The 25,102-nt window shown below is 38.2% G+C and overlaps 1 protein-coding gene across 5 annotated transcripts in view; it reads right to left on the bottom strand.

Moving 5' to 3' along the window:
* Positions 1-25,102, bottom strand: part of FLT3 (fms related tyrosine kinase 3) — a 74,641-nt gene that overhangs the window by 6,463 nt on the left and 43,076 nt on the right. For 2 of the 5 annotated variants that reach the window (XM_027835223.1, XM_027835225.1), the window contains 11 exons: positions 19,710-19,813; positions 18,921-19,029; positions 17,222-17,397; positions 14,017-14,123; positions 13,787-13,919; positions 13,591-13,695; positions 10,872-10,982; positions 8,936-9,083; positions 6,690-6,772; positions 5,457-5,584; positions 2,720-2,842 (listed from right to left, as the gene is read on the bottom strand). In XM_027835223.1, coding sequence (XP_027691024.1) covers positions 2,720-2,842; positions 5,457-5,584; positions 6,690-6,772; positions 8,936-9,083; positions 10,872-10,982; positions 13,591-13,695; positions 13,787-13,919; positions 14,017-14,123; positions 17,222-17,397; positions 18,921-19,029; positions 19,710-19,813 — 1,327 coding nt within the window. Of the gene's footprint in view, positions 1-2,719; positions 2,843-5,456; positions 5,585-6,689; positions 6,773-8,935; positions 9,084-10,871; positions 10,983-13,590; positions 13,696-13,786; positions 13,920-14,016; positions 14,124-17,221; positions 17,398-18,920; positions 19,030-19,709; positions 19,817-25,102 lie in introns of all 5 variants that reach the window. The other 3 variants (XM_027835221.1, XM_027835224.1, XM_027835222.1) reach the window with 2 other exon arrangements.

Here is a 25,102-nt window from a genome sequence, read left to right as displayed (position 1 = left end):
GAAAATTTGGAACTCAAAATCTTATAAAAGTGAATGTTGAAAACTCCCTTTACATATAATTGGGAAAAATAAAATATTATTAAAAGGAAAAAATGCATGTTTGCAATCCTGAATTTAGGGTTACAATCCAGAAAATTCACTTTCCCCCTTTAAAATTAACAGTAAGATCAGTATTCTTAAAAAACACATTTGTTTTCAAATAAATCTAGAAGCACAATCATGCACAAAATCTGGCTGGTCTGGCAGTAGACCATTCCTCTTCAGCCAATCAATTGATCAGGGCTAAGTGAGTATTACCGAATGTGTGGAATAGTTTGCCGCTAAAGTGCTAGGAAGACTGATCATCCTGGAAATGCTGTCATGCACAAGACTGTGGTGAGGGTGGCACTGGTCATAATTTCCAGAACTGACGGCATGTGGGCTTCTGTGGCTTTATTCACTTCAGCTATGATGAAAAAGGACTTTTGAGCCAGATTAAGAGAGTAAAGTACAGTAACCAGATGAGGAAGATATCTGTTAAGGAGGAAACCACTGGATCTTAGATCCTAAGTAAGACTATTAAAAAAAAATCTCTCCTTTTAGGCAGAAGGAGCAGGGAAATGCTCCTTTCACTGGAGTAACTGCTCTGTATATGGCTTATATGACTTATTAAATATGCTCAAAACTTGTGAAATTAACTCAGTTTTAAATGATAGGTAAGCTGATTTTCTGACTGGGTTATTCTAATTGCTTGATTAAACCCAGAAGAGTGATTTGTTTTTTGTGGGTGGATATTTATTCACTTTAGTGGCAATTTTTCAGTTAGTGGAGTCAGAATGATTGAATTGTATTTGGCTTATCAATATAATTGTACTGATTTTATCCAGAGTGGGACCAGGGAGCTACCTAGGACCAGTGAAGATGACAAAGAAGAAGAATCATCCCTATAACTCAGAGATCTTTTTGAAGGCATTAATAGGCATGGAGTTCTCATATGATGAGTCCTCTATTCCCTCAGTGAAAAGAAAGATTCACGAGTAGCAGCCACATAATATGTAATATTCATTACAATTTCCTATTTGTCAGAAAGATCCTGCTGAATTTAATAAGCATCTAATTCATTTTTTAAGTGCCTTCAATGTGCCAGGTACCGTGCTAGGCATTGGAGTTACAAAGACAAAAGCAAAATGATCCCTGTCCTCAAGGAGTTGCAGGACAATAAGGACAGGTACACAGATAAGCAATGCAAAGTGATTTAGGAAGGGACAATTCTAAGAACTGGGTGCTTGGGGAAGACTGAGGAAAATGGCCTGTATAAAGAAAGGCAAATGCTGAGTTCAAGAAAAAGTTTTCTTATTGTTCAGTTGTGTCTGACTCTTTGTGACCCCAATATTTTCAATACTGTCCATGGAGAAGAAAATAGAATGGTTTGCCATTCTCTTACTCCAGGGGATTAAGGCAAACAGAGATTAAGTAATTTGCCCAAGATACACAGCTAGTAAGTGTCTGAGGCCAGATTAGAACTCAAGTCTTCCTGACTCTAGGCTCAGCACTCTATCCACTGAACCATCTAGCTACCTCCCAAGGAAGAGTTAGCAGACTAATTTTGTTGGAATGCAGAGTGACTAAAGGTGAGAGTAGTAGAACATGAGACTGGAAAAGTAGCTTGGAGACAGGTAACTGAAAGCTACAAAGTGAGGAGTTTACATATTATCCTTGGAGCAACAGGGAAACACAGAAGATTTGTGTGTGGGGAAGTGACATTTCCAGGCCTGCCTTTTCAAAGACTATTTTGGTCTCTGTGTGGAGGACAGATTGGAGAGAAGAGAGAAAAGAAGCAGGGTGACCAGTTAGAAGACTATTGTCATAGTCCAGGTAAAAGGTGATGAAGGTCTGAATTTGGGTAGTGGTCATGTGAGAGGAGAGGAGACAGATATACAAGATATTACTGAGGTAGAATCAGTAAGACTTAGCAACTGATTGCATATGGGATTGGAAATTCAAGCCTCTGGAATTTTCTAGTCTCATTTCCATCAGAAAAATTAGAACAATTTTATGATTCATTACACTTTTGTGAAAAATAGAAAAAGAGGCTTGATAATAATCATTAGCACAGTTTCTAGTACATAGTAAGCATTTAGTAAGTACTTTTTTCATTCATTCATTTATCAAAAGCAATACCCATTATTTGTAAGATAACTGGATATTAATTATGTCTCTTCATTTTATAACTAAAGGAACTGATGTATGTACCAGTAAATGTGATTTTTCAAAGAAATGCCACTGCAATGTTGGAATAGGGACTTCAAAATGTGTAATTTTAGATTAGAATTCAGTTAGAATCAGCTTATTTCTGGCTAGCCAGTAAGATAGGAATTGTTTTGGTGCTTTTCCATTTGTGTAATTGTAGAATGATTCTTTTTGAAAGCCAAAAAGATTTCTTGGCACAGAAATTAAAGCTGTTATTAGACATATATTTAGATGTTACTGGGGGGGAGGGGAGATGGAGGGGAGAGGAACTCATTTTTAAGTAGTATGGTTTATTGTCCTATCAACCAAAAGTAGATGTAATAAAATACATTCATTTACTAGATGGTAAGCATCTCGAGGACAGGAACTGTCATTTTTCTCCCTATCTCCTCAATATCTTGTACTTAGCAAGCACTTAATAAATTTTTGTTTAATTGAATGAAATTGAACAATGACAAAAATAAAAATGGATAAAAAACATTAGCCTCACATTGCCCCTGACAACATAGTTGGAGTCATTCATTATGTCTCTGGCCAATCCAAAGTCACATATCTTCACCACTTTCCCATGGGTCACAAGTACATTCCTGGCTGCAAGGTCTCTGTGAACACACTAGAAAGAATAAATATTATTTACTATGAGAACAAGCTTCCTTCTCTTTCAGGTTCAAGACTAGTATTGAATATGGTGACAATGCACAAATCATTGATTTTCCAATTCTGCATATGATTATTATCCCAGGGCAAATTCAGCATAAAGTATAACAGATGAATGGGGGAAACATATACGGTCCATTTTTCCATTCTCATTTATGGTGAACATGGGTCTTCCACAGAGGCCTTCTTGAGCCATGAGAGGAAAGGGAGTCCCACTGTTTTCAGATTGGCCATATGACCAATGGGGAGCATGTGATATAATTGATGGAGCCTTAGAAGATCGATTAACCTTTCATTCTAAGGAGGTACCTGAGAAGTGGCAATACCAGAGGCAGCAAAGGATAGAGCAGAGAAAGAAGCAGAAATATGAAGGCTCCAGGAAAAACTGAGCTATATCATGGGAGAAAAATGAACATGATTTTGGAGTTGAATTCTCAAGGGGAATGGGTAGGGATATCAGCACACTAAAGAGAAGGCATAATCAAAGTGATCTGGCAAAAAAAAAGATTAGAAAATAGATTCAGACAAAAGTTAGGATAGCATAGACAACATGAGAACAAAGGGACGAAGATGTCTAAGAAAGTAACAATAACACCCAACATTGATGTAATGCTTTAAAGCCTGCAAAACACTTTTACTCATCTGAACTTCATGACAACCCTGTGAAGTAGGCACTACAGGTATAACTATCTTCATTTTACGGGTGAGGACACTGAGGCTTAGACAGGGTAGGTGATTTATCTATGGTCACACCACTCTTAAGAGTTAGAGACATGATTGTATTCGAACCAGGTCTTCTTGATGCCAAGTTCAAGACTCAGTCCATTAGGATAACAGGATCATAGATCTAGCCCTGGAAAGGACCTTAGAAGCTATCTAGCTCAATTTATATATGGAGAAACTGAGGCCCAGTGAGATGACATGACATAGATAGGTAGTGTCATAGGCAGGATTTGAACCGAAGTTCTCATGATGCCTCCATCACTACAAAAGTCTTGGATCTACTTTAAACAAATATGTAGTCCTGTAATCAGAGGAGTAAGTTCTGTTATCAAATCAGCTTATTTAGGATTTTACCAAGTAAAGATGTGAATAAAGGATAGACAAACTATCAAGCCAGAATGATTTCCATGTCCACTGACTAAGGCATGGCGCTGGGCCAAGAAGTCTCTACAGACATGCTCCTGATAGCATGGTAGATATGCTGATGGACAGGAAGATGAAGAATGAGGTGACAGAACAGACTGAGATAAGGAGGGAGTTTGGACAGCAGCATGCAGGCATCAGGCCACTGGATTTGAATGTCGGCTTTGCCATTCATTTATTACCTGTGTGACCTGGGGCAAGTCATTTAAGCTCTACAACTCTCAATTTCCTCACCTGTAAGACAAGGGGGTTGGACTAGATGATCTCTAAGGGCCCTTCCCACTCTAAATTTGTGATGTGATGTTTTGAAGGCAGGGAAAAGTAAAAATGAAAAAAGTCAATTTCCACAATGTGAAGGGAAAATAAGTAGAGATTAAGGCACACTTTCATTTTTCAGCTTAAATAATTTAACTACTAGAAATGCTGTCCAAGCAATATAAGCAGAGGAGAAGGGAACAACGGGAGGGGGGAGGGAAGGGGAAGGAAGGAAAAGAAGAAGGGAGAATAGAAGGGGAGGAGAAGGGAGAGAAAGAGGAAAGGTGGAGTGGGAGAGGGGAGGGAAGTGAAGGGGTAAAATAAAAGAGGAGAGAAAGGAAGATAATGAAAGGAAAGGCTGTGAGAAGAGTGATTTAAGTCAGATTGTGAGCATAATAAATATGTTGATGAATTGCTTGCCATTTCAAAGAAGAGGGGAGGGAAGGAGAGAATTTGGAACTCAAATTTTTGTAGAAATGTTAAAAATTGTTTTTACATGTAATTGGGGGAAAATAAAATATTAAATCATAAGAAAAATGTTGATGACTGAGGGCATTATTAAAAGGAGTTATAGATAAAGATCAAGAAGATGCAAAATTGGGACAGCTAGGTGGTGCAGTGCATAGAGCACTGGCCCTGGAGTCAGGAAGACCTGAGTTCAAATCAGATACTTACTGGCTGTGTGACCCTGGCCAAGTCACTTAATTCCAATTGGGGGGGGGGGGAGAAAGAGAGAGAGAGAGGGAGAGAGAGAGAGAGAGAGAGAAGATGAGAAGATGCCAAATTGAGGGTAGAGGGAAATCAGGATGCAGGCACTCTGACTTTGTTGATCCCACAAAGTCCTAATAAATACTTATTTAATGAATGAATGAATGAATGAATGAGACTAGGACCTTCTAAAGCTCCTGAGGTGGTTTTGGACATATCACTGAACTTCATGCTTTGGGTACCCTGATCCAATTTCAGCACCTACTGGCCTTCCAAAGGAATCTCATTTCTACTGCCAAGATAAAGCATAGAATTAAGGCAGGGTTTTATTGGGGGGGAGAGGGAATAGGGAAAGAGACAGAATAGAAGGCTTCCAAGTTAAAACTCAAGAAAAAAGCATTAAAGCCAATCTGCATGTTATCATCTTTCCTTTGCAAGTTTCTCTCTCACAAGGAACATACCGACTTTAGTTCAAGAAATTCCATTCCTTTGGCAACTTGATAAGAAAAACAGAGAAGATCCTCAAATGTAAGCACATTGAAGTCTTCTTCTTCAATTAGCCTTTTTTGGTTTTCATATTCAATTTCTTCTGTAAAATACAAATAGACTTCACTTTTATAGAAAACACCAAGAAAGTTACCTGCCAGAGGACATTTGGCAGCTTACCAAAGGCACAGTAGTTGGGTGGTCTTCAGTTCAGGCTGGGAGGCAACTTCAAGTGGGCCTGTTGTCTTTCCCTACTGTTCTGCCTTTTATTTTTCTTTTTGGCAGTTCAATATGGTTTTAAAAATTTATACTAATAGCCATATTACATTGGAGGGTCATTAAAGGAATCTGGCAAATCTATATTAGTTAGAACAAACTATCTTAATGGCATAACAATGATAGTTCACACTTATGTGATACTTTCATGATTTGCAAAGTGTTTCCCTCACAACTACCCTATGAGGTAGATAAAGCAAGGAAGATTATTTCCATTTGATATACAGGGAAACTAAGGTTCTGAGAAGCCAACTGACATTTCCAGAGTCACACAGCTACAATAAGTACTTTGGGCAGGATTTGCACCTAGCTTTTCTGATATTATGCCTTACATTGATCCGCCTCCTGGAAACTGTCCAAATTAAACTAATTAGCTCACTTAAAAGGTAAAGTTTCTTCTCTGAAACTCTCCCTCACTCATCCATGATGACTGCAGGTGAATAAAACAATCTATAAAATTTTTCAAGCTGGGTTTGACACAATCTTCATATATATAAACTTTCCCATTTCAAGTATACAATAGATGGCTGTTATAAGGCTTTGCGTAAAGCCAATACAAGAGGACGATAAACAGAGTATCTCATGTTTGTAGCACAATTTTTAAAATTACTCTATAGCATTGTCTCATTTGATCTTCACAATGATACTGTGTGGTATTTTCCCCATTTTACAGATGAAAAAACTGAGGCACACTACAGGTGGAACCAGACCTAAAATCCAATTTTTCTGATTTCAACTTCATTTCTTTTCCATTATTTCATGCTGCCTCTCCAGACATGCAATAGCATTTTCACATGTATCTTGAGGTTGGCCAACTTGTAGTTCTTGGACCTATTTCCTTTTTTCAATTTCTATTGATTAAAAGAAAATAGGTTCAATAATGGAATCTCAGCATTGGACTGGACCTCGTGGGTCATCTAGTAATGCTTTACCTTCAGAATAAAATGAATTCCGATTGAATCCAGAGGTCAGATCTAAATCTTGGCTTATGTGAAATCCTCCTAAACCGGGCATTCTATTAAATAAAAAAAAACACACACTCCATTATTTAAATTCTCTTTTTGAACCAATGTTATCTAAATGCTACAATTTGTCAAAGAATGTGACCCGAAGCATACCTGACTTTTGAAATGAAAAACAAGCTACCTGCTTACCCTCTTTATATAATTAAAAAAATTTAAGTGACTCTTGAGTTGGCCGTTCCTTGCCCACCCAGAAGAAATTCTGCTCACAGCCAGAATCAGTTTTGAGCTCTTGAAAGGCTGGTGTTCTATAAAGATCCATAGGAGAAGTAGAAGAGAACCAGCAGGTTGATTTTTTTTCACTTCATATTAAGAGTTTATAACACTTTCCCAAGAATATAATAAGCAATAATCATAATTATCTTGTACATATAGATGTCACACTTTTTCACTAAGGAATGACTTAATATCCAAAGCTCAAATGGATCCCTTTTTATAATTTTGATGCCTTTGGGAAAAGTTGTAACTCTCACAAAGGTTAACACAGTAGTATTCAACGAGTGACTACTGCATTGCATGTATTCTGTTGCTGTTGTTGAGTCATGTCCAACTCTTCCTGACCCCATCTGGGTCAGGAAGATATTGGAGTGATTTGCCATTTCCTTCTCCAGCTCATTTTACAGATGAGAAAACTGATGCAAGGGTTAAGTGACTTGCCCAGGGTCACACAGCTAGGGAGTGTCTGAGGCCAGATTTGCATTCAGGAAGATGAATCTTTCCACTTCAGGACTGGCAGTCTAGCCATTTCACCACCTAGCTCCTCCATTGTATGTATCATGTATGTAATATAATTGTATGTAATAAAAGATTAATAAGGGCTCTTAGAACTGAAAGGGACCTCAGAAATGTAATGGGAGGGAGGTATCGTCATCATAACATAAGAATAAGAAACAATTCCTTATTATAGTGCTATAAGAAATGATGAAAAGGATGGTTTCAGAAAAACCTGGGAAGACTTGTATGAGCTGATGAAAATTGAAGTGAGCAGAACCAGGAGAACAATCTACACAGTATCAGCAGCATTGTAAAGATAATTAGCTCTGAAAGATTTAGTTAATTTTGATCAACACAATGAACCACCACAATTCCAAATGACTCAGGAGAGTTTTGGACTCAGAGTATAGATGGAGTATTTTTTTTCTCTTTCTTTCTCTTTCTTTTTTTTTTTTTTTGCAACATGGCTAATGAGGATTTTTTTTTTTGCACAACTATACACATTTGTAATAGATTTGGTTTCTCTTGCTCTTTCATTTCGGGGGGGCAGGGGCAGGGAGGAGGGGGAAAGGAAGGGAAGGAGAGAGAATTTGGAACTAAAAAAAAAGCATTCAAAGTCTCTGTACTTAAAAAAAAAACAACCCTTCCACTGGGATGCATATGATCATATCTATAGAAGTTTAATAAAGGATTAATAAAGGCTTAGAGCTGAATGGAGACCTCAGAATGGTGCTTTGGTGGGGGGGGGGGAGAAGAACCAGAACTGTGATTGATTTCATTCCTTTGGGGAATTTCTCAGTGAGGAAATTCCCTCTACAAACACAGGATGAAACTGGTTCTCAAAACTTATAATGTTAGAAAGTTAACTGGGGTTGGGGTGGGGTGGGTGGGATTGAGAATTTAAGTGATTGGTTAAGGATAGTACAGCCAGTATGTGTTAAAAGCAGGCCTTAAACCTAGGGCATCCTGGCTCCAAGGCTGGCTCTTCATCCCAATATATTGCAGTAACTTAAGCACTAGAAAATGTTTAAATAACAAAATTGTATTTTCCATATATTTTGGAAAACATCTCCCAACATCACTCAGCAGAGCTTTTTTTCATGCCAAAACATGGGATCTCTCCCCTACTCCCATCTTGATCTGAGAATATGGAGGGTTAGCCATTCTCACATGGTCTTCATCATTGATAAAAATCTGTCACAAATATCACATTAAACAGAAGAAAAGTATCATTGTCCCAATTTTTTACAAATGAGAAAAAGGAGGCAAATAAAATGACTTTTCAAAAGTTGTTCAGGAAGCTCATCATTGAGCACAATCTTTGGACTTTTATCCTGAGTAGGTACGAAGATGGGAACATGGTTCTTTGGCATTTATTTTACATTGCAATGTATTAATGATTTTCCATTGTGTTATTTTTGAAACTATCACTTATCTTTTACCTGGAACTTGAATGGAAAGTGGGATAAAAGCTGAAATTATGTTGTTTGAAGACTTCTGTCCACGTCCTATGAAATTTTTCTCTTTTGCTTCTTAGGTAATTTAGAAGATCCCCATGGCAACAGTATTCAAATATCAAATAAATTGGTCCTGAAATAACAACAACAATAATAATAGCTAATGTTTATATAATGCTTTAAGATTTGTAAAGTGGTTTACATATGTTATCTCAATTGAAATGGTTACAGTTTTAATCATGAATACATAAACATATAAGATACAAGAGAGTGTGTATATAGGACAGCATACAACAACAGGTGAGAATAATAAAGATTGTTTTTTGGCCTAGACCACTGATTTCATCAGTATAGGGACTTCCTGTTGTGGAAAGTCCCTTTATGCAGATCAGCAACTACTTTATAACTTGAACTCTTAGAAAGTTTCCTGGGGGTACTGAGAGTTTAAGTGACTACAAGGTCTTCCTTGTATCTACCAATTACAGAATCCCCAGGAGTGGTCCCATGTATTTGAATTCACATTATTCAAAGTTAAAATTATGCAAAATGTGGTAATTGGTTCTGGCCCCGTGGAAATATGCAGTGAAAATGCAAATAATGTGACCACTTCAGGAGATTCATTATTCATACTGATTAGGATCTACCATGCTGCCTCTGAATTAAGATGAGAAAGGGCTTACTTCTCTTCTGCCACAGGAAAGTACAGCTTGCCTAGCTCTTAGATTTTACTGATTCCCATAGTCTGGCCCAATTCCCTCTGAGGAGAATAGCCTTTTCTCTTTCCATTACAGCCATTGTTATCTTTGCAGCCTTTCTCAATAACTAGTAAATCTGATTCTCATTTTTGTGCCAGAAGATGTGCTAGGCACAGTATAAGAACTTATTAAATATTGTTTATTGGTTGATTAAGAGAAGATTTTTTTTTTCTTTTGGGGCTCCCACTTTGTCTGTGGTTTCTGTACTAGGGAAAGAGAATAAATGTCTTCTATATGCTTTGCGTATGCAGTACTGAGATTGTCCAGGATAAGGGCACATATACCTTGGACATTCTCAAGCAGGAGTGAACCAGACTGTGTAGGTTCAGATAGTGATGTTGAACTCAAATAGAAACAAATCTCTGTGGGCCACAAATTGACTTAGAAATCCACAAATTAATGTTCTGTTTTGTTGTATTTTTATTTACTTCATTAAATATTTCCCAGTCATGTTTTCATCTGGTTCAAGCCTCACTTTGGAGTTTTGCTGATTGTGAGGACTGTGAGTTTGACATCTAGGCCCTAGAGAATCTTGACTGAAGGGATTTTCAGGTTCTATTCTGGCTACACGTCCTATGAAGAGGGTGGTAGAGAAAGAAGCCACCATTTATTATATTATCTACTATGTTCCAGGCACTATGCTAAGTATTTTACAAATATTATCTCATTTGGTCTCATTTCATAAGACTGCAGGCCAAGGCCTCTGTCCAGCTGCTTCAATTATTGATATCAGCACATTCATCTATGTCAGCCTGAGGCCTAGTCCTGTTTGGGTGGGTTAAGAAAGATGGAGGTTGGGAGAGTTAGACACATTTCATAGGACATGCTTGGTTTAAATGGCTTAGGTCATATGATGATTTCCATATAAAATGGATATCTATTTAGTTATCTCTTTCTACAATACACAGTGCCTATTGTCTGAACCTTTTGCCTCTTTTTGTATCCCCAATGCTTAGCACAATGCAGATACATAATAAGTGCTTAATAAAAGTTTATTGATTGAATGAACCACTTAGGAAGCTCTTTGACCCTCTTTAACTGATAAGTACTACAAAATGTTTGAAAGTCCCAAACTCCATCTATTTCTCTCATCTTCTTCAATGTGACCTTCATAAGTCAGTCCTTTAATGCTGCTGGCCAATAGAGTGGGAGTGGATGGTCATTACCTGACAGTGTACAAGCACCCAGTAGGTTCACAATATTCTCATGGCTTCCAATGTGAGTCATCATCTTGAGCTCTGACATGAGAGCATCTTTTTCTGAGCTGTCAGACTTTTCTGTTAATGAAAGAATATGCAGAAGACTTTGAACCAAAACAATATTTAGAACTCAAAAAATACTAAAAATTAGATTTTGTTTTCTGGCTCAAGAAAGGTTTGATTTAAACTATTTATGTAAGTGCAAAATTATAAGAAAAAAAGGGGGGGGCGAATAGCTTGAAGCTAGTTCGTGAACAGTAGACTTTAATTTAAAAAAAAAAAACAAAGCTGAGATCCACACATGACCTTCTTGTCCTTTAGAACTATGGTTTGGGGGTTAGAATCAATGGACTTTGACACACTTCCAGCTCCAGATCTATGATGCTATGATTTACATGTCAATCCCAACCGTCTTTAGACATCTCAAGTAAAACTAGCAAGTAGAATGAATTTTATAGGGATCTATGTATTTCGATTAAACATTCCTAAGGACCACAAATAGTGTGATGGTGCCAGTTTTTTAAAAGCACTTTCCCATCCACAGATCTCATTTTAGTGCACAGCAATGGTTATGATAAATGAGTCCCCTAGTTTATAATGAGGTTCTGAAGACTTAATGGCCCATAGTCACAGAGTTGAACTGACCCTTCCCCTTGCCTCCAGGTAGGACTGTGTTTAAATAATGTGAGGAGTGTACAAAGTTGGCTGAATTCCACCCTCCTTACTAAATAGAGTGTAAAAACTTTGTCCTCCCAAGGAAAAAGGGTCTCTACCTGTTTTCCTCCTTGGGAACTCTCAAACTAGAATGACTGGCCAGCATCTTGGCTCTAAACCTCATTGTTGTTGTTGTTAAGTCATGTTGGACTCTTCATGACCCCATTTGGGTTTTTCTTGGCAAAGATACTGGAGTGGTTTACCATTTCCTTCTCCAGCTCGTTTTACAGATGAGCAAACTGAGGCACAGAGGGTTAAGTGACTTGTCCAGGGTCACACAGCTAGGAAGAGTCTGAGGCCAGATCTGAACTCAAGAAGTTGTGTCTTCCTGACTTCAGGCCCAGCACTCTATCCACTGCACCACCTTGCTGCCCCTCTAATCCTCCCAGGATTAGAAAAGGAGCCCTTTTTGTAAACATAAGATCATATATCTAGAGCCAGAAGAGACCTCAGATGCCATTGAGTCTAGCCCCCTCATTTTACAGAAGTGGAAACTGAGGCCCAGAGAGGTGATGATTTGCCCAAGGTCCCAGAGGTACTAAGTGATCCAGCCAGGATTTATGCTTTGGTCCCATGATGCCAGGTTCAGCGCTCTGTCTACTACATGATGTTACCTCTTCTTGAAAGCAAATGCTAGTATTAAGGTTTCTTCTAATCTTCCTCTAGGCAGAATCATGTCTGTGTTTCTTTCCTATGTCTAACTTTGCAACATTACTACGTTGCAATATTACTATTACTACTGACAGAATTGTCAGCAGCACTTTAAAGTTTTCAAAGCTGTTTGTGTATATTATTTTAGTTGAGCTTCATAATAACCCATATCAGGTAATTTTTAGAAGGATTGATATCCTTTTACAAATGAGGAAACTGAGGTTCTGAGAAGTTAAGTCTTTATGACTCCCCTTTCCATTTTATTTTTAAAGCTAAAAGGGACATTTTTTTAAGGCTGGCTCTCCCTATATCACCAAGCTGAAAATACAGAGGCCACACACAGGCCCAACTCCACTACTGACTGGCACGGGAGTTTTCATAGGCTCTGTTTCCAATCTGAGCCAGTTTGCTCCTCCTTAGTCAGGCTTTTGGTCTCACCGCACCCTGTTCCCAGGGGCTTATAATTTTGGTGCCCAACTTGGTACAGACACCCAACTGGCTTAGCCCACTGTAGCTCAGAACTCCCCAGATCAAGAATGCCACCAGCCTCAACCAGAGTGGTAGTAGGTACAACAGGCATAGGCCACAATACCCAGTTTAAAATGCCTTTCAGAGGTTGTCTTATCCAATCCCCTCAGCTATCAGAAAATAAAAATTGAGCACGTGCATCTTTCTAGTTCTGGAGCCCCAAGACTGTGACTTTTTAAAGACCTGACCCTTATGAAAGTACCAGAAGAGGCAGCATCTGTTTGCAGCAAGTATATCCCCATCTAATTCCAAGGCAAACAGATTCTCATGAATACCAAATAAATCACAAAGGTAGCTTACACTTCCGTAATACTTTAAGGGCCACAAAGCATTTTACTTTTAACACCACCTTCCCACCCCATGAGATAAGTAGAATGAGTATTGTTATCCCCATATTATTGTCCCCATTTTACAGATAAGGAAATTGTGCCAAAAAGAGGAAGGAGGCTTCCATAAGATCCACCCCATTTTTTTTTGTTTTACCCCATCTGTAACAGCTAGTAGCATTAATGTTCAAGGTTTGCAAAGTTCCTTACAAATATCATCTCATTTTATCTTCATAACAACCATGGCTTGTACGGACTATTATTATCTCCATTTTACAGTTGGGGAAACTAAGGGAAACAGGTTCAGTAACTTGACCAGGGTCACACAACTAGTAAGTACCTGAGGCTGGATTGTGCCACCTAGCACCCGTCACTTCTCTCTATCATGGCCCAAGCACATTAAATAATTTAGGGACCTAACTGAAAATGGAAAGTCTCTTTGATAAGGCCACTCGGCTTTACTGTACCTTTTAGCATTTTGACAGCAACTTGGATTGAGACTCCAGTTTCACTGATTCCATAAGCTGTGGCATTCATCACTTTTCCAAAGGCACCTGAGCCTAGGATCTGTCCTGCAGGGAAAACATAGGTATATATCTGTTTTAGTTTTAGGTCAGAAGGGCAATTCCATTGTGTTATTTATTTACTGCCTACATCTCTTACCAAATTCTAAGTTTTCTCTTGGAAACTCCCATTTGAGGTCATATTCGAATTCTCTGAAATCAACATAGAAGTATTCATTATCCGATGAGCCCGTCACTTGTACCATTTGCAGTTGACTTTCATACCTATATTGCTTCAGAAAAGGAAAATGGAACCCATTAAAAATGACACAGAATGTTGCAAAAATTGGGAAACAAATGCTTTTTGGGTTGTACCTGCTTGATTTTTACCTTTCTGTATTTGTGAAAAATGAGTGTGAGTAAAACAGCAATGAAGGGAAGACAAAATCCAATGGTGATATAGAAGGAAAACTTGTCCTGGGTGATAGGAAAAGATCCTGAAACAAAATAAGATTACTAAGTAATGATTTTTTTTTGGTTCTACACTTTAATCAGTGACTTGGATGAAAGCCTAATTATTAGATTTTCAGATGACAGAGAACTGGGAGGGGTAGCTTCCATCTTTGGATGGCAGAAAAGAGATCCAAAGAGGTTGTGACATACCAGAATGAGGGGATAAATTTAATCAAATGAAATTTAGGCATAGCGACTGGATTTGTGATTTCACTGGTTTATGGAAAATGAGATGAGGAAATTCCCTCTGTCAGTGAAGGTCATCACCTGAATTGTTGTCTTCTGCCTAGAGCCCTGAGGGGTTTAAATGACTTGATGTAAATCACATTATAGGTATGTGTCACAGGCAGGACTTGAAACCCATTCCTGCTGGTTATGAGGTTCCTCTCAAACTACCATACCATGCTACCTTTCAAGAAGAAATAGAATAGGAACAAATGTAAAATGTTCTGAATTTGGGTCAAAACAAACAAACACTTGTTTAAGTACAGTATGTGGGAGAGCCATGGTTCAACAGCAGGCTTCATAGAAAAAATCCTGAGAGGGGGTGGGGTGTTATATTTTCAAAATGAATCCACAGTGTGATGTACCAACCAAAAAAACGAATGAAATCCAAGGCTACATTACTTAAAGAAATGATATGTTCAGAATGAGGGATGTGAGAAGCCATTCACCATACTCTGGTGAAGCCACATCTGAATTATTTATCTTCAATTCTTTGGGCTGCAATTTAGGAGTGATGTTGACAAGAGAGTATGCCAGAAATCAATCAGAATGATGAGGGGAATACGAAACTATGACATGAGTTTGAAGGAACAGGGGATATTAAGCCTAAAGAAGATAATACTTGGGGGTTGGGTACGATTGCTGTCCTCAAACACTGGAAGGACTGTCCTGTAAAAGAAGGACTAGACATGGCTTAGCAGGTGGAATTAGGGCCAATGCATAATAGTTATAGAGAGGTACATTTCAGCTCAATATAAGAAAGAACTTTCCAATAATTAGAGGATGATGAATATGGAATGGGCTCCCTTATGAGGTAGTGAGTTCCTCATCATTGGAGGGATTCAAGCATAGGCTGGACAAAGTCAGGGATATAATACCAAAGGGAATTTGTACTTTAAGGACTGGTGATCTTCTAACTGTAAGATTCTACGTTGCATGAATCTGTGAATCAACATTTCTGTTTACTATTATAATAGTGCTCATTAAAATGTCATCTACTATTTTAATTAATTAAATTGTCAATTTAATTAATTAAAACATCATCTACTATTTTAATAAATAACTATTTAATAATAATACTATTTTAATAATTTTAATAATAACTATGATTATCAATTCCTCACCCCCCATAAACAAATATTTCAAAGCAACAAAATTCAACAAATATCAAAGGTAGCTAAGTAATGCTATAAATGGAGTGTTAGGCCTGGAGTTAGGAAGACCTGAGTTCAAATCAGGCCTCAGACACTGACTAGCTACATAACCCTAGGCAAGTCACTTAACCTCTTTTCCCCCTCAGTTTCCTCAACTGTAAAATGGGGATAACAACAGCACCCAGCAAGGCTGTTGTGAGGATCAAATAAGATAATATTTGTAAAGCACTTGTAAAGCACTGTGTCAGTGCCTGATACTTAGTAGGCACTATATAAATGCTTATTCCCTTCTCTACTGATTATCTATGACTGTGAGGTCACAAACACTCCACATAAATTATATTCAGAATAACAAATCAAGCACTGTTCTTATTTGAGGTGCTATACTGTGGAAGAGAGATTCAACTCAATTTTAATTTCAGAGGGCAAAACTGGGATTGATGGGCGAAAGATTTAATGTGGCAGATTTCAACACAACATAAGAAAGAACTTTCTCACAACCAAAGCTGTTTAAAAATGGAAGAGGGATTCATCCAAGAGATGAAAATAGTCAAGTAGGCTAGATGACCTCTATCAGGGACACTGTAGAAAACATTCTTACATAGGTTACAGGGTTGGAGTAAGTGATCTCTAAAGTCCCTTCTGACCATACAGTTCTGTGATATGAAGGAAAAGATAGAAACCTGTCTTGTTTTCTCATTGATATCATATCTTACATATGGAAATAGAACTATGTATGTATGTGTGTATGCATATATATATATATTCTCTATATAAAAGTCATATATTTAAGTGCATAGTCTAAGTAATTCAGGGAAGTTTTAGTAAGATGCTTCATTATATGGCTATCTAAGATATGCAAAGTTAAATGCGGAAGTTATGTTGTGGCATGACTAATGTGAAAATATGTTTAATAGGAATGTATATGTAGAGCCTATATCAGATTGCACACTGTCTTGGGGAGGGAGGGGGAGAAAAAAATTTAAAACTCAAAACTTACGGAAGAGATATTGAAAATTAAAAATAAATTAATTAGTAAAAAAAGAAGTTATGTTTTGGGCAACCAGATATGTTAAATATTATTGCAAATTGATAAGCCCTATGTTTGCTGAAGTTAAATGCAGGGAGTGAGGTGGGGAACATATCTAAAACATCAGGAAGCAGCAGGCAAGCAAGAATGTTAACAAAAATGGAAAATACAACAGGGTTGCCAAAGCGCTGAGTTTGGATCTGGAAAATGTCATCTTTCAATTTCTGTTATTTTTTCTGTTTTTTTAAAATTTATTTTCTAGGTATTGTTTTGATTCCTGAAGGCAGAGATGGCATACTTATCAGATTTTCAGATAACAGAAAGCTGAAAGGGGTGGCCAGTATATTGGATGGCAGAATAAGGATCCAAAAATGTTATGACATACTAGAATAAAATGAAATTTAGACATAGGAACTAGACCTGGGATTTTGTTGGTTTATAAAGAATTCCCAGGTGAGGAGATTCCCTCTATTGATAGTATTTTAGGCGCCTTCCAAGGAACTCCAAAGCACTTGATGTCACTGGGAATTTGTGTTTGACTCACAAAACCTCCTCATACATTGAACTTATTTCCCTTTGTAAGGCCCCTGTAACTCTGAACCGACACATGGAGAGAGGCTGAGCTGTAGGGAGTTCCTGTAACTTCTGCATCCTAATGGGAATGGCACAGTACCTGAGGAGTTGACAATCTTTGAGGCGCAGAAGGAGCCCAGTGAATTGTTGGCACAGCATTCAACTAGGAATCCTTTGAACTGTTCGCTTAGATTTAGGGTGCTCCTCGATGTCCCCTGTCCAGACACTTTCCCGCTAGTTCTCTCATTCCAAACCCCTCCTGAGATGTCTGTGCAACTGAAAAGAAATGGCACCCATGGAAAATTAGGCCATGGCCGTGGGTGTCAGGTACAATAATACATCATTAGATTTCAGTTCAGAATCTATGCAGAGGGAACTACCTGAAATTCATCCATATCTCTCAACAAAAAACAAGCCATGACATCTGACCTGCTGTTCAGTGCAATGACCGATCACGTTCCTAGAGGCTTCCCTCCTCTCAGGGTGACCGCAGGTGTGGAATGTTGCCCATCCCATCAGGTACTGCATCAGTGAGTTTCACTCAGTTGCTCTTGCTCTTTGTAAGGGAGTGTTCTACTGATGAGTAGGGGGAGGGATGCTATAGGGAAAGGCCAGTGGTGCAAACAAATAAAATTTGGGGGAAAAAATACTATGTATTTGGGTCGTAGCTTCTGCAGTATAGATTGATTCTTCCTTAAGTGTATCAATTCTTTAAATATTTAAAATATTTAAATATTTTAAAAAGAGAATAGCATAAAGAAGAATGTGAATAGCAGCTTTCATTGTATCTGGGCTTTCACTATTTCTTTCACAGGCCTCAGCTTCTTCTTACTGTTATTTTCTGAATTTTGTCTTTGGGCCCAACCTCAAGCACTCCTCTCCTCCCCTAAGCCACAGTTAAGGACCCTAGCCATGCTGTCCTGAAAAGGCTCTTGCTCCCTGTGGTACTGTACTCGCTGGGCCTCAAAATTGAGGCCCATTAAGATTGAATGCCTCTCCCAAGGTCACACAGTAAAGAGCGGTAGAAGCCATGAGTCCAATGGGCTTTACTCTTGGTATAGTGCTCTTTTGACTGCACTATACTGCCTGCTTTCTTTAAAATTTTTTTAATTTAATTTTTTTGCTATATTTTAAGTACCAAACTGTCTCCCTCCCTCCTTCTCCACTCTGTACTAAAGAAGGCCATCATTTGACACGTGTGTATATGTGTGTGTGTGTATACATACATACGTATACACACACGTGTGTGTGTGTGCATAAAACCATACTATGTATGCTTCTATTTATCAGTTCTTTCTTTGGAGGTGAATCGAATCTTCCTTCATAGGTCCTTTGTAGCTGATTTGAGTATTTATAATACTTAGAATAACTCAGTTGTTCACAGTTATTCTTTAAACAATATTGTTGTTACTAAACACAACATTCTCTTGGTTCTGCTCATTTCACTTTTCATTATTTCATGCAAGACTTTCCATGTTTTTCTAAAATCAACCTGTTCATCATTTCTGACAACACAGTAGTATTCCATCACAATCATATATCACAACTTGTTTAAGCATTCCAAAATTGATGGGCATTCCTATACTGCCTGCTTTCAAAGATGACAACAGAATGTCACTCCCTTAAAGGCTGGGCCTGTTTAACTTGTCTATGGATTCCCAGAACCTAGCCCTGTGCCTGGTACCTACATGGAAGGTGCTTAATAAATGCTTTTGATCAGTTGATTATTGATTATTGCAATGTGGATTGCAGTTGCAAACCGCTCTGCCATCATAAGAAGAGAAAATATCTTTATTTACTTGGGAGACTTGTCTATACACTTCTTCCAGGTCCAAGATGGTGAAGGATAGCCATTAGAGTCACAAGAAGCCTGATTTGTTGATATGTCCATTTTTACTTGAGGTTCCCCTGTAAAACACAATGAACATGAAAAAGTCCATATAATACTGTACATCTAGGTTGTGGTCTAAAAAACTAACCTAAGGATACAGGTGGCTCTTGGGAGGCACAGTTGCCTTCCCTGGAAGGGAAGGACACCTTGAATCTTCTGCCATCACTCCTGGAAAAGTCTGGGCCTCCCCTGGCTCCCTCTCCTATCCCTGACTCATAACAAGCCTTCTCCTTTACACTGCCTTGCTCTGCAGGGAGCTAGTGCGCAAATCTTTGTTTCACTTTCTCTGAGCCTGTTCAGTTTCAGGGGCTATATGAGATTCAAAAGTATTCACAGTATTCTTTGATTTTCAATATTATATTTTTAATAGCCAAAGAAATGGAAATAAAAAGCAACATGAAGCCTGAAGTACTTAAATAGTTTCACCTTTAATCAACACCAAAACTAATATTAGGGCCATTGTAATGAGTTGCCATATTCAGAAAGCACATGCAATGAATTTTTTAAGTGTTTACATGATAAGATGGGGGAGAAATTTAATAAAATCTACTAACTTGTATTTCAAAGTACCTTAATATTTTAAAATAGTTTTTTTAGCATTATCTTCTCACCATTATTTTTGTTTTTCTAATTACAGTTCATGAATGAAAGTATTAAAGAATCTAATGTATTTAAATTTTCTGCATTTTCAACTTACTTTTTACATGGAGTGTAAACGTTTTTGTGAACTGAGCATCACCATTTTCTGCATGGAAGGTATATTCTCCCGGCCGGTACTTGTGGTCACAAAACTCTAATGTGCTGCTAGAAAAAAAATTACAGAGTTAGTTAGATAATTATATGAAATGCTGGAGAAAAAATGACTGCTGATTATTGTTTGTAGGCTAGGCCTAATTCAGGCCAGTCTTGAGCAACAGGACCAAAATAAGAATAAAATGAGACACTCACAGCCCATCCGGAAGTTAACAAAAGGACGTTTAACTTGGTCATATGCTTTAAAGGCTATATATTTGAAAAAACAAACAGCATAAGGAAGAATGTGAGTAGTAGCTCTGATTGTATCTGTATGAGTTTTAACTTTTTGTTTCACGGAAATTCCTACTGAAACTGAGGCCCAGAAGGATTAAATGCCTCTCCCAAGGTCACACAGTAAAGAGTAGTCAAAGCCATGAGTCCAAGGGGCCTTACCCTCAATGAAACACTCTTTCTCCTACACTACACTGCTTGCTTTCAAAGATAACAGAAAGTAAGCTCCTTGAAAGTAGGGACTTGAGGATTTGTCTTTGGATTCAGGAAGGGAAAATTCAGTAAAGATACAGCGGTCACTCAAGTGAGTGCAATTTCTTTGCCTCTGTATGGGCTAGAAAGGCGAGGAAAGAGCTCCTGATTCCTTATGTGATGGCTTTTGCTGTTAGCCTACCAGAAAACTGCATCAAAAGTCCAAAACTTAGTTTTCCAAACCAATTGAATCTCCAAGACAGTTTCAATACTTTCAAGGGAAAAACTAGTCTAGCTTACATAGCATATAGTTTCCCTAGCACCACTAGTAAGTGTGTCAGTGGGAAACTTCATTGCTTGCCAGTTTTCCTCATAGTTACACAAGTAGTGACAGACACATCCTAAGCATGCCATGAAATCTCAAGAGACAAAATGCCTCCTTCCCACCTCTCATGGGAACTCAGAATTGAGAGGATGGCCTGGAGAGATTTGAGGATTCTATAGACTCCATGGGGAATCTGCTTCCAGGTCAGCCCAGTTTGCAATGTAGAAGTTACCTAGGAGAAAAGGGTGGCTCTTGCCCTTTCTTCTCTGATTCTTGGCTGTTCTCTTGAGATTACAATGCAGCTTGACCTCCCAGAAATTCAGAAACTCTAGAGTGTTGGAATGCCGTAAGAGCATAAGAGTGGAGGTTGATTAACTGAACCAAGTGATCCCAGCTTATTTTTTTTAAAAAAAAGTGAAAAGTACCTTCACCAGGCAAGACCACATTACAATCAATCATTCAAAAATAGGTTTCAAGCTAAGCATGAAAAGAACTCTTGATCACCTGAGGTGATGATACACAAGAGGCTGAGGAAACTGGATAACACCCTCTGTGCCCCATTCAGGGAGGCTAGGAACTAGTTCAGGACTCTTGAAATTTAAGCAAGTAGAGAGGAGAGAGAATTCCAGGTAAATCCCTGAGAAAAGATGGTTGGGAAGGAGGAGAGAAGAAGCCCAGTCTTGGTCTTTGTCTCCTACCTCGCTCACTTTAGTAAAAGAGGACCTTTTGAATTTCAGAGGTCTGGAAGACTTCCCCTTGGTGTACTAGCAGCATCCCCAAATCAACTGACCGCAGTGTCTGCACTGGGAGCCAGCAATGGAGACAAAATGAAGATTCATAGCTCTACAAAAAGCCCTGCAGTAAAGCTATCCCATACGTGAGGGGAAGTTCATGAGTGATACCCCACCAAGCAGAGAAAAAGATTTCTAGCAACCAGAAGCTGTGAGTTACTCCTTTGCTACATGTACTCTCTAAATCTAAGCCCACTTTCCTCTAAATCCTATATGTACTTGTGGCACAAAGTATCATAGACTTGGGTGGGGGGAGGAATTTTTTTTATCAGTTTTTTGTTATGTTTTTTTTTTACTATACCACCTTAATAAATGCTCCTTTCTAAAATTGTCTGGCTGACTAATGGATATCAACCAACTATGATGATGGGAAGTACAACAGTGGAAGCTTTTGAGCCAGTAGTACTAGAGAAGGATTCCACCACCCCTCAGTGGTACTCCTAGAGCCCTGATGGCGGACAGGCAGCCAGCCTTACTCCAGGGAACCTGACTTATCAGTGTGAGTATAAGCTGGGATAAAGACCCTCAGAATTTATATCTGCTGCAAGGGCAAGTGGGACTTTGATGAATAGTTCTACAGCATTGCTACAAGGGTGAAAAATGCTTGCTAAGAAAATAAAATGAGGCAGCTAGGTGGCCCAGTGGGTAGAGTGCTGGGCCTAGAGTCAGGAAGACTCATCTTCTTGAGTCCAAATCTGGCCTCAGACACTTATTAGTTGTGGGACTTTGGGTAAGTCACTTAACCTTGTTTGCTTCAGTTTCTTCATCTATAAAATGAGCTGGAGAAGCAAATGACAAACTACTCCAATATTTCTACCAAGAAAACCCCATGTGGGATCAAGGTTGGACATGACTGAAAATGACTGATCAGCAACATAGAAACTAAAACAAGTAGTAAAAAGAATAGGCCTAAAACATTTTCTAACTTCAAAAAGATCAACAACACAGAAATGAACTTCTATCACTAGACACTTATAAAGGGAGACATGACCTAGTGGATTAGGAATCGGCCTCAGCATCTGGACACTGACTACAACCCTAAGCCTAACTACAAGCCCACACCTAACATCTCAGTCAACTCTTTTTTGTTGTTGAGGTATTGGGCTTAAGTGACTTGTCCAGGGTCACACAGTTAGTAAGTGTCTGAAACAGGATTTGAACTCGGTTCCTCCTGACTCCAGAACCAGTGCTCTATCCACTGCACCACCTAGCTGCCCCTTCAGTTAACTCTTTAAGACTATAAGTTGCAGAACAGTTGCAGAGCTGCATTGTTAGAGGGAGTTTTCTCACTGGAGTTCCCTATATCAGTAAAACCATAAGGTTGAGACAAAAAAAAGATCAATATCTATCTCTGTCTCTATCTATATCCATATATGTATGGCATTACTAGCCTTTATGCTTTGATATTAAGCAGCAACAAATTTATCACCCACCAGGCTTCCCTCTGCTAAGCAGATTAAAGATAGAATTATTTAAGCATAGATGGTGGTCATTAAGCTAAATTTAGAGGAAGCTGGTAGTCATTAGGTTGGTTAATTTGTAATCTTATACGAAACAATTTTTCTAGCAACTCAGGCCTCCCAAATACATTGTAGATCAAATATTAATCAGTTGGATGGGAGAGTTGGTAAAGAGGGTGATGAAGGTGAACTTGTCTTGATTGGGAAGAGACCACCCTGAAGTCTTATACAGACCCTTAGGAAGTCATGCTGCCTCATACCTGTAGCACAGGTTGGTACAAGACCTTCTATTCAAAGGTCTTCCCCTTTGGCTAGAACTCCAAGAAACATGGAGCTTGAGAAAATTGTGGGGCACAGATAAATAGTTCGCTTTCACAAAAAGGGACAGGTGAGGAGTGGATAGAAAATAATAAAAATGGATTTCATTTATATAATAAAGATGGGTTACATTTATGTAATATGTTAAGGTTTACAAAGAGGTTTCCTCACAACAAACATGTAACATAGTTAATATAAGTATTATTATTTCCATTTTGTAGCTGAGGAAACATCTGTAAAACAAAGAAGTTAAGAGACTTAGCCAAGGCCATACCACTCGCTACTTGTGGACTGTTAAGACTAAAACCCAATTAGATGGAAGGGTGTTCTGAGAGTTCAGGGGTAATGGTAAAAAAAAAAAAAAAGCAAATGAATATTTTTTTCTCTGAAAAATTGCAAGTAGGAAATGAAGGACTTTTGACTCTAAGCTTCTTTGATATTAGAACAGATTTGACTGAAACATAACTAAATAAATATAATAGAAAAATAGTTTCTTTTTAGAATAAACTAAAGAAGTGGATAGAGCTCCGGCCTTGGAGTCAGGAGGACCTGAGTTCAAATCCTGACCTCAGACACTCGACACTAGCTGTGTGACCCTGGGCAAGTCACTTAACCCTGATTCCCTCACCAAAAAATAAAATAAAATAAAATAAAATAGACTAAAGAAATCCAAGATTAGATTTTAAAATGTTGATTAATAGTTAAGATTAGTTAGTAATGTGCTCAATTAGGCCAGATAGATCTACACAGTAAATGGGAAAATAATGATCAAGACAGGTTCATGGGCTCATAAGCTTACAAATTTAGTCATCTAGAGCTGGACTGGGGACATTCATGATCATCGATCAGTCTTGTTTACCCTCTCACTTGAGAGCAGACATTATTTTATGTAATAGATGTGCACCTAAAAAGTTGCATGTAAACGATAATTTAAAAAATCCAATCCTACTTGAAATGTCCTCCTTTTGTATAAAGAATCCTTCTGAAACTAGAACTGTTGGTCTGAATTGTCTGCTTCATTAGCTCAGATTTTTACATATTTGCTTTTCTTAAAGCAGGGTACCCCTGCCTCAAGTATAGACATATTTCAGGCCTTTTTCAACCTCCAAGCATCTCTTCAGCTCTACATGTATCCTCAAAAGTGAAAGTTGGTTGTTTTGTAAAGCCTTTGGTCAATTCTTCTCTAATATTTGTGAAGTAGAATTACAGGACTTACAGACACTAAGACAGAAGTACTTTATCTGATCCCCTTAGATGTTATTGACTGGGATCTATGTTATTTTCCCATTCAGCTTTACTTTGCTCACACCTTTCTTGTGTACTTTTATGTTAGATTGTATTGCCATTATCCATGTTGGAAGAGTCTAAGCTCCATGACAGCACAGCTTGAGTCTTAGAATCACTCCATATAGTGGAAAAATCACTAGATTCAGAGTCAAGATCCAACTCAGATTCAAATCCTGAATCTGTCACTTACTAGCTGAGAGACCCTGAGCAAGTCATCTAAATCTTCTGAGTATCAATTTCCTCATGTGTAAAATAGAGATAATACTCCATATACTGCATATACCTCAACAGATGATCCTGAAGAAAGGGATTTATAAAATTTATGAAATGTATATTGACATAGAAGTCCAATACCATAAGCATTTTAAGTTCCTATCATGTGCAAGGCAGTGTGAGTTATTATCTGAAGTCTACATTTCCTCTCTGATACAGCATAGTGCTCCATATATAGTAGGTGCTTTATAAATATTAGTTTAATTGAATTGAATGAACACACAAAGGATATTAAGGAGAAAATAAAATTAAATCAATACCTGGTTTGGATTCTCCTTTCAGGCATTTGGTCTACATTGCTGGAAACCCTAGGAAAGGGCCAAATTTACCATGATTCTCTTCCATGCTACTCTAAAGTGCCTATTCTCATGCTTCACCCCTTTCTTTGCAAGGGGGCTCTGTCAGAGTAATGCTTATA

Source organism: Vombatus ursinus, unplaced genomic scaffold, assembly GCF_900497805.2.
Source record: "Vombatus ursinus unplaced genomic scaffold, bare-nosed wombat genome assembly UNPS02014813.1, whole genome shotgun sequence".
NCBI lineage: Eukaryota > Metazoa > Chordata > Mammalia > Diprotodontia > Vombatidae > Vombatus > Vombatus ursinus.
Note: the sequence above shows the minus strand (reverse complement) of the source record. Positions and strands in the feature narration are given on the sequence as shown.